This window comes from Amphiprion ocellaris, chromosome 7, assembly GCF_022539595.1.
Source record: "Amphiprion ocellaris isolate individual 3 ecotype Okinawa chromosome 7, ASM2253959v1, whole genome shotgun sequence".
Classification (NCBI taxonomy): Eukaryota; Metazoa; Chordata; class Actinopteri; family Pomacentridae; genus Amphiprion; species Amphiprion ocellaris.
This window is the reverse complement of record NC_072772.1, coordinates 17,789,187-17,805,416: the sequence shown is the minus strand read 5'-3', so window position 1 is coordinate 17,805,416 and position 16,230 is coordinate 17,789,187. Positions and strand designations below refer to the sequence as shown.

General features: G+C 40.2%; 1 protein-coding gene across 1 annotated transcript; it reads right to left on the bottom strand.

The window, feature by feature from the left end:
• Positions 1-577: 577 nt before the first annotated feature.
• bace1 (beta-secretase 1) lies at positions 578-16,015 on the bottom strand. Its single transcript, XM_023279151.3, has 9 exons — positions 15,099-16,015; positions 7,760-7,848; positions 7,447-7,663; positions 7,226-7,363; positions 7,007-7,141; positions 6,807-6,908; positions 6,011-6,160; positions 3,797-3,968; positions 578-2,150 (listed from the first exon to the last, which is right to left on the bottom strand). The coding sequence occupies exons 1-9, from the start codon at positions 15,444-15,446 to the stop codon at positions 1,912-1,914; spliced, it is 1,590 nt and encodes a 529-aa protein (XP_023134919.1). The 5' UTR covers positions 15,447-16,015; the 3' UTR covers positions 578-1,911.
• Between the last annotated feature and the right edge of the window lie 215 nt (positions 16,016-16,230).

The following is a 16,230-nucleotide window of genomic DNA, read 5'->3' as shown; positions in this document are numbered from 1 at the left end:
AAGACATCATAATCGTATGTAAACTAAAAGTATGCACAGGTGTTCGTGTAAGGGGTACAGCAAAAATCAAAAAATATGAAAATTTAAAAAAAGTAAAGTCACCGGTAGTTATACAGCGCTCCTAAAACACACATTGGACCAAAACCCTTCCAATGTTAAGAATTTATCTGACAAGTTTAAATATTAAAGTTTAGACCCAGCAATCTTACACATTGTATAAATTGACCCATTTAAGTCAAATATTGCTGTTAAGCTCCCACAGCACTATATAAAATAAATAAAAAAAAACTTCCTTACTAAATTAAATAGTAAAGTTAAAAACCTATGATGGAAATTGACTCAGCTAAATTAAATATAAAATTTAAGACTCTTCAGTGCTATAGGTCATACATATTAGCTCAAGTAAGTTAAGTATTAAGGTTACGGCAAACAATATTAATAGTTATGCACAATATACATAATTAACTTCAATATTAAGGTTGAGAACGTACAAAATTATAGAAGAAATTGGCTAAGGTCTATAATATCAGTGTGAAGACCCTACATTACTGTCAAAAAAAAAGAAAACTGCAACACATTTTACAGTTACAATAAGTACTTTATTGGTTCAACAATGCTGCCAGCGCCTGACAGATAAATATACAGTTCTGAGTTGATCTATTTACAGCTTGTTCAGAGACGATACAAACTGTCCCTTATAGACATATATAGTGTTCTTTAGTGTATAACATACTTTGGGCTGGTTTCCTTCTCCAAGCATATATGGTCCCCTTTGGAAAATGTGGTGAGTTCTGCTGTTTGTGTGTCTGTGAAAGAAGCCCTATTAGGTTTGGGTTTGTTAACATGTAATGTGTTGTTACATGTTTAATCATCAGACGGTGCAGCAATAGTTTTGCAAGGATAAGCACTGTGTGTTTGGTGTGAGTGCAAACAGAAGATCTGGAATGCACAAATCTTATGTACAATAGATAGATTTAAGCTATCAATATAAGAGGAAAAAGTGACATCTGATACTGACTGTGTTCAGTAGTCTCAGTTTCACGCAAAGCAGAACTGATTTAAACTGTAAATGCTGTTACACTCTGATTTTTAATCACATTAGCCTCTTTATTGATTTGCATTGCAGAAGACTTTGCTGGCAAATAGTGTCATTTAATAGATGCTAGTATCTTTTTCATAAGTATCATCTTCATTTTCGTTAAGCCTTTCTGTATACTCTTCACTTACAGTACAGCTGGTCACACATACAGGCATGCTCACACATATCCAACTTGTTTCATTCGATCATAAGCCACAAACAGAAAAACTACAAACACACACACGTAACCACACGTTCATACGTTTCAAATCACACCACAGCAAACCATGCCCAATTACATGATGGATTCCTATCTTGCATTCACAACAAGGTTAAAAGTTTCTTCATTTAAATATGTTCATAATTTATCTGTTTGGACTTTCCCTAAATTCCAAATCATTCAGTATAGAGCATCGCTGAGCCAAATCTTTCAGAATTCCAAATCCAATCCATCTCTGCGGTTTATTTATACACTATTTATAACAAAGAGCAGTTTTTTTGTTTCCCTTTTTCCCCCCACATGTATTCCTCTAGCCATGCTGATCTGCATAGGTAGCTTTAACAGGCAAAGTTTATGCTGATGACAACACCTTTTTCTCGTCTATACCTCAGGTTAGTAATGGCTCTGTTTATCCTGGCAAACAGCTTGAGAGCAGCAAGCCTCACTGCGTTTTCACCGCATGTCAGCATTTTCAACACTTTATGCATTAAAACCATTTCTAAGCCTTCCTCTAACAGCACCAACATGTTGTAACATCCCTTTAACCACGATCCATCTGCGTCCTGCGTTTGAAACACAGGTCTCTACGACTCCTGTCCCCAACATCTCCATTTCACTTTAGTAGTGATATGTCGTCAGCGAAGTCCCCATGTGGGTGGAGGCAGCGAGCGAAGCGCCACTGGCACACCATGAGACACAGTGGCAGCATGAACAGAGCGCAGATACCCGCCATGATGTAGGCGATGGTCATCAGAGTGGACTCATCTGTCTGGGGGATGTTGTATCCACAATCCTCCAGGTCGACGCCGTGGAACGGGCCCTCCACAGAAGCTGTCCGAAACTCATCATGCACTGCAAATGAGAGAATAGAATTACAGGTATTTGAGAAACACAAAGATCAGAATAACAGATAATGGATGCTACTTTCACTGTAAACAAGTTGGTGTCTTCTCTTATTTCTGTATTGCTTTCTCTTCTCCTCTGTTTGATTTTTACATCATAAACCTAAAGGCCAATTATGTGTTTTTCTGTTGTCCCCCTGTGGATGTTTCTGAAAGGTTGTGACTTTGCACATTTTACAGGGTACAGCAACTGCTTATCAATTGGCCCATAGCACCAGGTCAGTATGATTACTCCACAGGTATGTTGTGCACAGTGATTGGACATAACACAGGATTTCTGGAGAAATTGGGATTTCCTACTGTGTTTGGGCACTACTGATGGAAACCATGAAGAATTCAAAACACCACCAAAGTCCCGCGGCAACTACTTTTTGTCATTATCTTAACTGATTACGAATATTTTAAGCAACAAGGCAGAAGAAGGCAGAAGATGAATGACATGCATGTCAAAAAATGTAGTACATTGTTACGCCACCAGGTGGAGCCCTTTACTATTACATGAGATGAAAGACTGCAGTTTGTTTTTAACATTGCAGTGACCAACAGAGGCAGTCACTGGGACTACGGATAGCTATATGTTATCAAGCAGAAAAATTACATGAATTTCACATGTGGAAACCACATCAGCACATGTCACAACATACTGCTGTGCTTATGAAACATGTGCTACCATGTAGAGCACATGGGGAGAACACGTGAAAGATTTTTCCACATCTTGTAGTATGTGGTGCCGTGTCATAAATAATGCACAAGTTTAATATTAACATTTTTAACAAGTGCAGAAATGTGATGGCAGTTTCTCCATCTAGAGAGGGAAACTTAACTGTAAGAGAGGTGAAGCTTGCATTCACCCATGTCAAACCTATGGCATTACTATTAAAATCACAGGTGAGACACTGAGTCCAGTAAAGCTTGCAGTGATCCCTCCCCTTCCTCTGTCCTGCAGTGACCTTCCATGTACATAGGCCACGGGTACAGTAATCTCAGTGGTTGAAGCTCTGGGCTTCTGATCAGAAATTCACTGTTCAAGCCCCAGCACCATGAAGCTTAGCCCTATCAGCTCCAGGGGCACTGAAGTGTGACTCCGAGGTCACGCTCTAACTTCAGACTTGTGCAAAAAGACTGCTTTTGGATATACTTGGTGCCATGATAATAAAGTATAAAATACATGTTCTTTCATATGTAACCACATGGGCTTCACATGGGAATGCACATGGATTTCATGCATCTACACAATGAAAGTGTTCCAAAACCATTTCCTACATGAAAAACAGTGCATTGTGGAGGTTTAGCTGCCTCTATCTGAATATGGAATTATCACCTTTTTGCTGTAATTATGTGAACGCAACAATTATCGGTTAAAAATTGTTTTAACTTTGCATTCCTAGTCCTATAGTCACACATTTTGGGTTACACATGGCTAGAAGGTGATGGGTCGGGATGGTTCCTCGTGGATTTAGGCAGATGACAAACTTTACGGCATGTGTACCTTTATATACTCTTGTGGACACACATACGCAAAAAGCATGAACTGGCCTTAACTGTTCCTTTTTTTTCCCCTTTCCCCTCATCATTCCTGCATCCTCTCTTCCTCACCATGGCAGGTGCTAACAGCAAAGCCGATGCGTTTCTTCTCACGGTCAAAGACCACATAGAAGCCTTCCATGATGACGGCTCCCATCACGGTGCCAGTGCTGGACTGGGACACAGCAAACTTATAGCAGTCCTCCTGAGCTGAGGCCACATCCTCTACAGGCCGCAGGTATTGCTATACAGACAAATATGAAAGAGAGAGAGAGGAAAAACCAAGGAGAGGAGTTGGACGTGGAATACCACAAACACGAATCAGGCAAGCACACACAACTGTCTTTCCATTTTAACGTTACATTAACATAATTCTCAACTAGATTGTAAATGTAGCATGATATAGATTGTTGGAAGATCTTATGTGGATGTAGGAAATATTAAAGGTACGTGTTAACACTTCCTTCTTATATTTCTAATATTCTGGGCTGAAGCATACTGTATGTGTTGTCTCATCAGGTAAGGTATGCACGTCCTTTAGCTTGTTAACTTTCAGGGTTTCTTCTTGATATTTAAAGGTAATTGAAGTAAATTTTTACTAATGGATTTAGGATCCTATATTTTGGAGCAGAAATTTAGATTCCTTGCATGAATGTATCTACAAATCAGTAACACGAAAAAGGGGAAAACACATAGTGGAACATGATAAAGTGTTTACACATGGTAAAGTGTAAGGAGCTCATTCGTGTGTTTGCTGTACAGCCTGACCCTCACTTAAAGACAGAGAGACTTTTCACTTTAAGAATATATTCCCCCTACATCTTCTTTTTCTTATTATTAGTGAATTTATATGCTTATATGTTTTACCATGTTATAAGTTTACCTTCATGTAGCCTAAAGTCAACAATTTGTAAGTTTATTCTTATGTTTACACCTGTGTGAGACCACTTTCTACACTTTCCGTTACATATACGTTTAGATTTAATGAAATTCTGCTTTAGAAATTAGAACAGAATGTCAATAAAGTAAAAACTTTTCTCAAGCACTTTGCCTGTCAGTCAGCATCAAGGTCACAAACCTCCCACGAGTTAATGGCACTGAACTTTGCTTCTAAATCTCAAAAATTATTCATTCCACCTCCATCAAGGTCAGTCTGAGTGCCTTTGAATATAACATGTTTAATGACTTTTCAAAGCTTCAGAAAATATATTCAAAGGTAATTCTCTTTCAAATGTGGTCATTTGTTCTTTATGGTACCTAGCTACACTTTCATCTGATCAGGATTATGTAAAGGAGACCGGCTGAAGGATGAGTGCTATGTTCTGACCAGATTTCCTGTAGGAGTGCACAGGGATGTAAAAACTGCAATTATTCATAATAGCGGCAGTTAGCCTGAGAATTCAGTATTACAGAGGCTCTTTCTGACATGATGTGTGCAAACGTGTATTATAGTAATTACAAAATTACTTGAATTTTGAATTAATCATATCTTTTTATATGATGTGACTTTGAATAAACCGTCTCCTACCAGTATTTCATGGGTTACCTACTTAGAGTGCAAGTATGGTATGGAAGTAACAATTATTTTCATCGTCTGTTGATCTGTCGATTATTTGCTTGATTCACTGATTAGCTGTTTTGTCTATAGAATGTCAGATAATGGTGATAAATGTCGATGTGTGTTTCCTAAAGTCCAAAATAAATTCTTAGATGTTTTGTTTTGTCCACAATCCAAATACATTAAATTTACTGTCATACAGGAGTAAAGAAACCAGAGAATACTCTAATTTGAGAAGCTGAAATTAGAGGATTTTTACAGATTTTATCACTCAACTGAGTAATCAAATATCCAATAGTGATTATAATCAATTAATTTATTCATCGTTGCACCTCTAAACTATGCTAAAAATTTTTTTTGAATTTTTCCTTTAGAATGCAGGTAAAGTAAAATACATTAGCTATAATTTAAAATGTTAAAATGGATTTGACTGATATGTCCTCGCTATCTAAAGGTAAACACACAAATTTTTAGTTAATTCAGGCTACAATATATCGTTTTTATTTCCGATAATTTTAGACTTACAAACATCAGTTATCAATTCAAGTTCAGTTAACTCATATTTTCAAAGCAGTGGCAAATGATTTGCAGCACACTGATCACTTGGCAAAAACCCGAGGTTGAGTGACATGACTTTGTATCACATTGTTGATCGCTGACCTTAAGACATTTGTGAATGCCTGCTTTATGGGACCACATTCAGATTCAGGATGAGATGCTGCTATTACCTGCGGTAGGATGGAGATTCTGAAGGACTGGTTGCGGTTTTCACTCATCAGGTAGAGGGAGATGACTGGGAAGATGTGCCACGGTGTAGTGCCAGCCTGCCAACACACCAGCTGCTCCCCCAACCAGAACCCAGAGGGAAACTGCTCGGTCTGAAAAACAGCATTATAAGAATGTTCAGTCATTCCTGTGTCCTACCTCACACATGCTCTTTATGGCAAACTTCAGAATTTCTGTTTCTGTTATGTTCTCTCTCCATGCCTGTGTGCCTGTCTGGTTGCAGCAACCTACACTCTCTCTAGCTGGCAATCTGCTGAGGCTCATCATCCAATCGACTTTCTGCAGCATATGCACCCCAGCTCATCTCTCCAGTCTTCACCAGATCCATTGTTCTCATGTGGTATCATCATGGCCATCCTCTGCCTTAGTATTGCTGCTCAGTGCTATATTAAGGCTAGTCTAACCTCAAACTTCCATGTGCTTTAGGTTCTCAGTCTCCTCCTGTCACCTGTTTGCCAGCAAGCCTCCTCAACCAGCATCTTGCCAGCCTCCCACTGCATCTGGATTCCCATCTCCGGTTTCCTAATCCCTAAAGAATCATCTACCTCATCAGCCAGAGATTCACACATACCTCTTCAACTCTCTGGCCAACTCTTCACTGTAAAACCACTCCTTCACATCAAACCCCACCTGCCCAACAAAACTATTTTAACTGTTGGTGCTGTTGATCTGCTTTTGGGTCCAGAAAACACCTTGACAGAAATACACAAGGGTATCCACAGTATAGTGAGGACTGACCGAAGAGGCTGCTTCAATCGCCTTAACTGCAGCCTGGAAGACTTTTCTTGGCAGTCGAAGATTGGTGGTCCCACTGTCCACAATGCTCTTATCATAGTTGTACTGTAGGAGACAGTGAAACAGGTTACGCATCCCTTTAAAAGCTTTGCAATCATTAGATCATACCTTCTTTCTTTGGTTGTTGCAGCATCAGGACCTACCTCTTTACAGTCCATGTTGAGGTCCTGTCCGTTCACCTCAATACGCACGATAATAACCTCATAGTACCACTCCCTGCGGATGGGAGTGTACCAGAGCTCTCCCACGTAGAGTGACGGGTCCACTCCTCCGATGATCTACGAGCACAGGGAAAAATATAATCTATGCTGGCTTAAAATATGAAACAACATGATTTGTGTGCGTGACCGGGTGTGTCTCACCATGCTGCCACCAACGGTAGCGCTGCCCAGGGAGTAGTTTTGGGTGAAGCCAGCACCACACAGCTGCAGAGAGAAGAGATTTGTGACGGAAGTCTGGCGAACCAAAGAGTCGAAGAAAGGCTCCAACGTCTCATCAGGCTGCACGGAGAGAGAGGAATTAATAAGTATTCTGAATGATCTTCAAGCTGAAATCATTTATTTAAGAATGCTGCTCTTCTCACCCGGGCTATATCAGCATAGGCCAGTCCCAGGATTCCCTCCCAGTTAGACCCATTGATGAAGAAGCGATCAGACTGGGTGATTGCAGCGATGTTGGCACGCAGTGTAGCATTGGGGCCATGTGGGACAGAGACTAAGTCGGTGCCCAGCTCCCCTTCCCAACGACCCTGAGTGTAGGGAACATACACACTCCTGCCCAAGTCACGGTATGAACTGGAGCTGTAAAAACACAGAGGAGCAGAGTTTTACTTTCATTCAACTTGTGATGTTCTTGAGCAAACTTCTTTTTAGGCCTGTGATTGTGTCTTTACTCACAGTGAACGATGGTAGTATCTGCGTAGGAAAGGATGAGCAGCTGCCCCGACAGCAAAGTTACTGCTTCCTGTGTCCACCAGGATATTCAGCTAATGAGTGCAGGAGGGAAATGGAGAGGGAGATTTATTAATGTGGACAATGTGCAGAAATCAATAGGTATGTAAAACTGTGACAGTGATTATGTTCAACCTCTAAACACCTGCTTTAATCTGTGTCTTTGCTACTTTAGAAAGGTGTTTCCATTAGAGCTACAACAATTTTGACTATTATCTAGTCAGTTTGAGTCATTTTTAAAGAAAAAAGTCAAAATTCTCAGATTTTAGCATTTTAAATACAAATAATTTCTGTTTTCTTTCCTCCTTTATGACAGTAAACTGAAAATCTTTGGGTTGTGGACAAAACATGACATTTTAAGGGCATTATCTTGAAACATTAATAGACATTTTACCATTTTGTTTATTGTGTAGTAACGATCTCACCGGCACATCTTTTCATAATGTTCTTGATTAAAAGTGAACTGATGTTCATTCTTCACCTCTCGTGTTCTCTGTATCCATTTCTCTTTTGTTGTAGTGTCCTGCGAGGCTTCCTCTTGACCTAAACGTCCTTCTCTGTCCCCCCTCTGTCTCCACTCTCAACCTCCTCTGCTCTCAGGTTGCCCATTCTACTCCCCCACTCTCCCACCTCCTCCTCTTCTGTCTGCTTCTCTTTGCAAGTATCAAATTTTGCGCAATCAGTCACAACAGTGAATGTGTGAATGGAGCACAACAGCAGACAGCGATGAAAACAGACATATACAACACGCTGTAATTCACCATTATCTACATTACAAGCCACTTTATGACATACGGTGTGTTACATTGCCTATTTTAATTAAATTTTATTCCTGCCTGACACATTCAAAGAAAGACTTTGGCAGAGAAGATGGACAGAGTGGCACAGAAACACCCTAACAGACAGACAGCCACAGAGCCACAGCAAGCTGTTCAATAATGGATTGGCTCTTTAAATATCCACAGAAGTGCTACTGTCTCAAGGGCCAAGGCTGAAAGCCCAGAATAAATCCTGACTTTGCCTACCTTATTTTTTCTAACACACACACACACACACACACACACACACACACACACACACACACACACACACACACACACACACACACACACACACACACACACACATACAGTATTTCCACATAAATGATATACACACAGCCTGCCTGCGTGTGCATTCTCTGCAAACTCCACTACTATCAACCATAATGCCGTACACGCTCTGTCTTCCTCTTCTAGACAGAAATTTGCTGACTGGCCAGGCTTGATCCGTTTCATTCACACACACACACACACACACACATCCCAAGTCACCAGGCTCTACACACAGTAATACACACAACCATACACACAAACGCTCACAGACACCAAAGACTGCATCCTGACACACTGAGGCCTCATGTCTTTCCCTGCACTCCCTCCCTCCCTCTGTCTTCCTGTCCTCCCTGGCAGAAAGCCTGTCTGTTGCAGCCATTATATTTGCCCTTCCCCATCACCACGGAGGAGAAATCATCTAGTGGTTACCAGAACTAAATACAACACATCTGAAAGTTACTGCAGACAACTTGAGGTCACTTCCACAGTGATGCATGTACCAAATAAATGAAAGGCTTTTCATTGCGTCTTCCATACTGTGATTTAAGGTCAAGACTATATGCCCTTGCTGGTCCACTGACTCATACAGTATGGACCCAGTGCCATCGTACACTTTACAATAAACAGCAGAAACGACTACACCCTTGTGCAATATTACTTTAAAATCAAATATTTGAAAACCAAATCACCTCACAACAATTCCATTATTTCTAAGTTGACAAATAGAGTATTATTAGTACTATGAATGATCAAAATCAAATATTTTACAAAGACTGTATTAAAAAATACAAAACAAATAAAGAAAAAGTGAGTACACCTGTGATTTCCAATTAGCCTATCTGCATGAACATGGTTCTAAAATGACTTGTGAATGCCAGGTGATTATAATTTTGGACCTATGGACTTGTATATACACATACATGTCTGCATCATGGCTCCACCTGAAAAACAAAGTTGTAAGTCTTTACAAATATGGACAACAGGGAAATAGATGACAAACTAAACCTGGAGGTGCAGAATAAGCCACAATAACACTCGTTGGCTGTCCTCTTAAAATAACGCCACAGACAGTACACTACTTGGACAATAGAGCTCTGAAAAACAGATGGCAAAGTGCCTCTGCATTGGTACGGGGAGATCTGTGGCAGCGCAGACAGTGTGAAAGACACAAACCCCTACGGATGGCATCAAAGACAAAACCCTTGCTTGCACTTTAGCATGAAACTGCAAGACTAAACTTTACTAAAGATTATAAAAAGAGCCATGATAAATTTAGAGAGCAATAAACATTTGTCTGGCTCAGATGTGGTCCAGCATGTTTAGTGTGAGCAAAAAAACAGGACTACCACAGTAAATGCATAGTCCTGACAGTGAAGCACAGAGGTGGGAGCTGATTGAGTGCAATTTCTAGATGTCATTTATAGGTATCCTCCTTGCTGAGGAAGACTGAGTCTGCCATTAGAAATAAAGATGACTGTATGAGGCACTGAAAAATATAAATACATGAATCTCAGTTATGACGTGTATTTAGTTCCTACTGTGAAAGCTGTATTTTTAATGCACTAAATCTAAACTGTTATTTTTTTATTTTAGAAAGTAAATTCCCCACTTGGAAGCAATGCATTTAAAGTCTTCTTAAATTAAACTTAGGATGTTCTTTTGTAAATTCAAACACTGATTCATTAATATTTCATTAGTTAGAGATATTAAAAAACTGAAATCGAACATTCAGTTTTGATCTTAATTTTTGGAGCTTTAAAAAGAACAAACATTAAGTTCTCATTTCAGGTTTCAAGACAATATAGGCAACAAAAATGAAGAAGGTGCGTGGGCCTTTAACATGCATTCAGTTAACTTGGATTTTACTCATAACTGCTTTCACATTGATTAACTTTGGGGCTGGCAGCAACCAGGCTGCCATGGACAATGCAGTGATTTTTGGCTGCGATCAAATGTCATCCTACAGGCCATAAAAACTTCATGACATGGACATGTATTACCAAAAAACTGTGTACAACTGTAGTACAAGGCTCAACAGAACTTATATAGTATTGCACTTAGAAACATTAAGCAGACATGATAGGGCAGGAGAAGATAAATGGAAGATTAACTTCCTGTGGAATTAAATGGCCCTTCTGTCCGCTTACTTCATCCAACATTTAACACATGTATGGTTGGGATTAGCATCCTCAAACAGTTAAAACATGCAAATATTAACAGCAAAATATACTGTAAATCCTCTAGTAGACATACTCATTGTGCAATAAAAGGCTGCATCACTGTGTTTTACTATATTTGATGTTTGTAAATTAACATTACTGCAGCATTACTATGCATGTTGTATTTTACTGAGGTAGTTGTGTAAGGCTGAGTTACCCTATATCGTGTTGGCAGTCTAGTCTACATCATGTCCTATAATATCATCATATGTTTGTTGCTTTGCTGTAGTGTTACAACTGCGACTCTCTAAAAAGTTAGCTTTGCTGAGCATGGCACATTGCCAACCTACAACAGGCCACCTGATTGACAGATAAGACAGAAACCTGTTTCAAAGCGAAGGCATTCCTCCAGAAGTCATAATACATATAATTTGGGAGATCCAGACACACACAGTACCAGATTTTTCTCCATGTTGCCTTCCATGACTCATTCCTATTGGTCACATGGGTAGGTCATAGTATGCAAGTTCAGGGAATTGATATTTAAGTGATTATGCACTGATATATACTCACTTATGTTGTATAAAATAGTAATAAAAATGAAGCCCTGAGTCACATTTCAATATTCCATGAAGACAGACGACTCCAACCTTAAAACTTTAGGTGTACACATACTGCAACCTACAGATTTTGCTTATTTATCAAAAAACCCAAACACAATTTAGCAGTGAAACTGTGATGTAACAGTGAAACAACAGAAGTAATCCCTTACCAGTAGGCCTGTACATCTAGTGTGGTGTATTTTGTCCCATAAGTAAAGGTGGTTCAACATATTTAAACTTTGAGCATGCAAGTTTACCAAACGGCGTGCTGCATTTGCGCTGTGCGGCACAAACCATTATGGATTTTAGAACACAGCAGTGCTGTTATGGCATTCTGTGTGAACAGGCTATTAGTTATGGAGTGACCCTTAGCCAGTCTGTCTTATTATCAGTCTGCTATAGGCGAGAAAACAGTCTGGCTTGTTTGTATTTCTTTAGAACAATCACAGACATCCTGGGTGGAGCTAAGCAAAGGATGCAGCAAAAGTGTTCCCACAAAATAGCGTCAATAAAGGCCTGTCAATAAAATCAATAATTCAACGCAAAAATGAGCAGAGATGCTGTATGGCAGTTTATATCCTCAGTAAAACTTTCAATTTACAGTGTGGTGTGTTGCCACCCAGAGGTTGTTGTTAGTGGAGGGGGAGGACAAAGCCGTCTAAAATGAGCGACCAATAGCAGGCTTCACACGGTGCGTCAGACTAGATGGTAGGCTACTAATGAAACATCCCTTTTTTTCTAATACGGATTGAAAAGGCATGTGTGGCTGAAAAGATGGTGTCTCTCTCATTGATATAGGAAGCATCAGTGGCAGTGACACCTCCACTCAGCACCTAAGGGCCCTCCATCTCTCTCATCATCTCTCTACAGTCATTCCCTTTGTTTCCTGAAAGCTCCCCGTCTCCCTCCCACATCCTCCCCTGTCACACAAACACATCCTTCTTCTTCTTCTTCCTGTCTCAAACGCCCACTTTCTTCCCTTTCCCTTCATCTCTTCATCTTTTTCACTCACTCCTTACCCCTCTTCACCTCTCTCTGCTGCAGTTGGTTTGCTTCGCTTTCCATCACCCTCTCCTTCTTCTCGTCCAGCGGCTCATCTCTTTCTGTCTATCCCTCTACCGTCACCCCCTGTGTGCCAGCCTGTACACCGCAGCTGCACCCAGCTGGCAGTCCTCACTCTGCAGAATTAATGGTTCCATTATCTCTCTGTATCATTCAGGCCTTTCGCTCATGTTAACACACACATACACACACACACATAGGCCATCTGTCACTGCAGGGCCATTCCCAGTGCTGAACAACCAGACAGTATATTTCAAATACCTTCTCCTCAACTAACATTAATTTAAAATTCCCTATATAAATGGAGAAAATGTGAATTAGAAATATCAGGATATTACTTTAGCACACTGTCACTGTGTGTTTAGGATTGCAACCGGTTATGTAGGACGGCAAAACCCGTGTGAGACACATGTGCAGACACACATACTGACACGCTGATGCAAGACTGAGGTAAAAGTGGCAAAATTGTAATTCCTTAATGTTAATGATCTGGCAGTAATATTGTGTTGTTGTTGCTCTTTTTCACTTTTGCAGTTTTGTGCTGAGGGAGAACATTGGTTTCAGTCATTATTTTGAAGCGTTAGACAGCCACCAGAGAGACTAGAGCCACAGACAGCACAAAGAGTTGAACATGCCTGGTATTTAATACATGCTCATTCCACTGTAGGAAATGAAATTCTACTAAGAGGGAGACAGGGAGTGGGAGATAAAAGATAAAAACTGCCTTTTACAAGGGCAGCCAAGTTCACTGCAGACTAACAAAAAAAAAATAATGCTTGCCAGTCTGGCATCCTTAAAGAAGAAATGCATACATTTTTAGGATGTACCTGGTTTTGTTGAATGTGATTTTGTCTAAATAGAAATGTAAACTGGGGTAAGACGTCCATCCCCCACGACCACTTAGTATAGTTAATATTTATTTCCGATGCCTTTCTTGAATGATAGTGGCCTTGCTAGTCTTTAAATAGCTTTGAAATCATTGCAGTGGCTTGAAAAAAAAAGTTTTTTCGGTATGTCAAAGTAATATTTGACAGAACAAATTAAGCCTCTGTGTTTTTGTTAATAACACTATACATATACAGGCTTTTAAACTGTTAACATGACTTTCATATGAGAATTATGATTTGGTTTGTATTGCTAACAATAAATGTTTGTTTTTTTGCTATTGAGGAAAGTGTAACAGCAGGAAATTTAAGGAAGACTCCACTCGGATATGGTTTAAGAAGCATCTCGTGATAGGAAATTATTTTTCTGTCAGTAATCTAAATATTAGTCATAATAAGGCTATAGTAAAGTTCTGAACTTTTTAATTGCGATCTGTCCTGGGCGTATTATTCCTAAATTAATTATCAATGCAACAATCAATTCACGTTAAAAAAAATCAAAAATTGTTTTTCGTCAACGTTATCTAACATTTATTTTGCAGTAAAAGTAAGAGCAACATCAAAATTTCAAAATAAAATAAAATCTTTAAAATCTTACACATAAATAACACATTTGTATAGATGTAATTGAGGTCAGATTTCCCATTGGTGGGCGCATCTTTGCATTGCATTGTGGGGATGCAATGCAGAGATGCAAGTTTTCAGGATTTCGCAATAGGAGAGCTGTAGTATATATAAATATATATATATATATATATATATATATATATATATATATATATATATATATAGTCTGCTTCAAGTAGATTCTTCAAGAGGTGTCTGCACCCTACACTGTTTAAAAATAACTGTAATAATGGCAAAAATCTGGCAGCAAAAGTGCCACAAAAAATCTAAAAATGCTAGAATACTTAAAGAAAGCAGCAAATATCAGTAAAATAATATTTTTAGTAGATTTAAATACAGTAAAACTGTAATATTGCAGTCACATATTGCGAACAAACAAATGGCTTGGTGTAAAAATGCAGATTTTTGATGTGAACATTGCGTACAGTTTTAGCCTGACATATTCATACGTCGAGATGTAAGTTTATTTTTTTTCAGTGATATCTCTAGATACTATCTCTAATTTAACAAACAGGTAAAATCTGTAAAACAACAATTTACAAATGATTTCCTAATTGCATCCTTTTATATAACATATTAATAATCATCTGTAAAATGATATTTTTGCAGATTTAAATACAGTAGGGATGTAATTTTGTAGTCAAATGTAAAAAAAAAAAAAATTACTATTCGTGAAAGTACAGTTTTGTATGGACATTATTGCAGTTTTGGCCTGTTTTTAGTGTTTACATATTAATTAATACACTGTGATTTCACTGGTTACTAGTTTGCCCGTTAGATTTTACTAGTACAAATGGGGCGCATATTTCCAAGTCAGGGATGTTCCTCATGTCAATCTACGTGAATGAAACCTTTACCTTCTGCGGAGGAGAGCCCACGGCCATCTCCACGTAGTACCCCTGGCCGGACTTCCCACGCAGGTTATCAATCATGTCCACGAAGCTGACGCCGCCCGCCGCCGCTCCTCGCCGCCTGCGCGCAGGGCGTCTGCCCGCGTTGCCGCTCTCACGGAGCGTCGCGGCAACGGCAGCGGCAGGTGGCCGCGGCGACGGCTGCTCACCGCGAGCGCCTTGCCGCAGTGGCACGCGGATGGCCATAGACAGGCCCGAGGAGTCCTGGACGGACTGACCGCTGCTCAGCAGACAGACAGCCGTCCACACACACACAGCCGTCCACCAGCGAGCCTGTACCGTCGACGCCTCCATGCTGAGACACAGTAAAGTTGTATTTTTGGTTTGTTTGCTTTTGACTTTCTGACGCTCCCTCAGTTTGACATCCAGTCCGCAGCAGCGCCGGAGGAACGATCAGGTGGTGAGGATGCTAAACCCACGGCTAAACCCATGATGGCAGTAGAAGCACAAATACGACAGAGGGGTTTTTGATGTCAAAAAAAATGTTTAAGAAGAAGCAAATTTTAGAGCCCAACAAGTCAGCCTAACTAATGACTACAAAGCCTGCTCTCCCTCTCAATTAAGCCAGGCAATCCTCGGTGTCACGGATAAATTTGAGGCGACACGTAAATGACAAGCTCTCCCTCCGCTCATCAACACACCGCAGGCCCGTGCCGTTGTCTCCGCGCATCTTCATGTCAAACGACCGAAACCATCGTCGGTAGGTAGGCCGACAGGCAGGCTACCGTAATCCGCATCCTTCCTCTTTACCGACCCGTTCATTCTGTTCTCCGCCTTCCAGTCCTTCACCTCCTCCTCCTCCATCGACCCCGCTGCATCCTTCAGAGCGGCGAGAGGCCGAGCATCACCGCCGTCAAGTCACGCCGCAAAACCGCGACACATCCTGTAATGAACTTCACAATAAAACGGCGGCAAACTCCCAAACTAAAAGCAGCGCTCATTCCTATCAAGGGTACTTATGTCGAAGCTCTCCACTCTGATGGAAGGTTATTAAACAGCTCCACAATGACTTACAGTACTAAGACAACGAAATGCATCTAACCAGAGGTGCAAGAGGCAGGAAAAGAGCAGTGCAATA

Bases quoted from the DNA above. Each gene is read 5' to 3' on its own strand.
- bace1 (XM_023279151.3), bottom strand. From the start codon at position 15,446: ATGGAGGCGTCGACGGTACAGGCTCGCTGGTGGACGGCTGTGTGTGTG. The intron at 7,849-15,098 runs GTAAAGGTTTCA...TGCACTCATTAG, and splicing joins TGGGCTCTCCTCCGCAGAAG to CTGAATATCCTGGTGGACAC. The intron at 3,969-6,010 runs GTAATAGCAGCA...TTGTCTGTATAG, and splicing joins GAATCTCCATCCTACCGCAG to CAATACCTGCGGCCTGTAGA.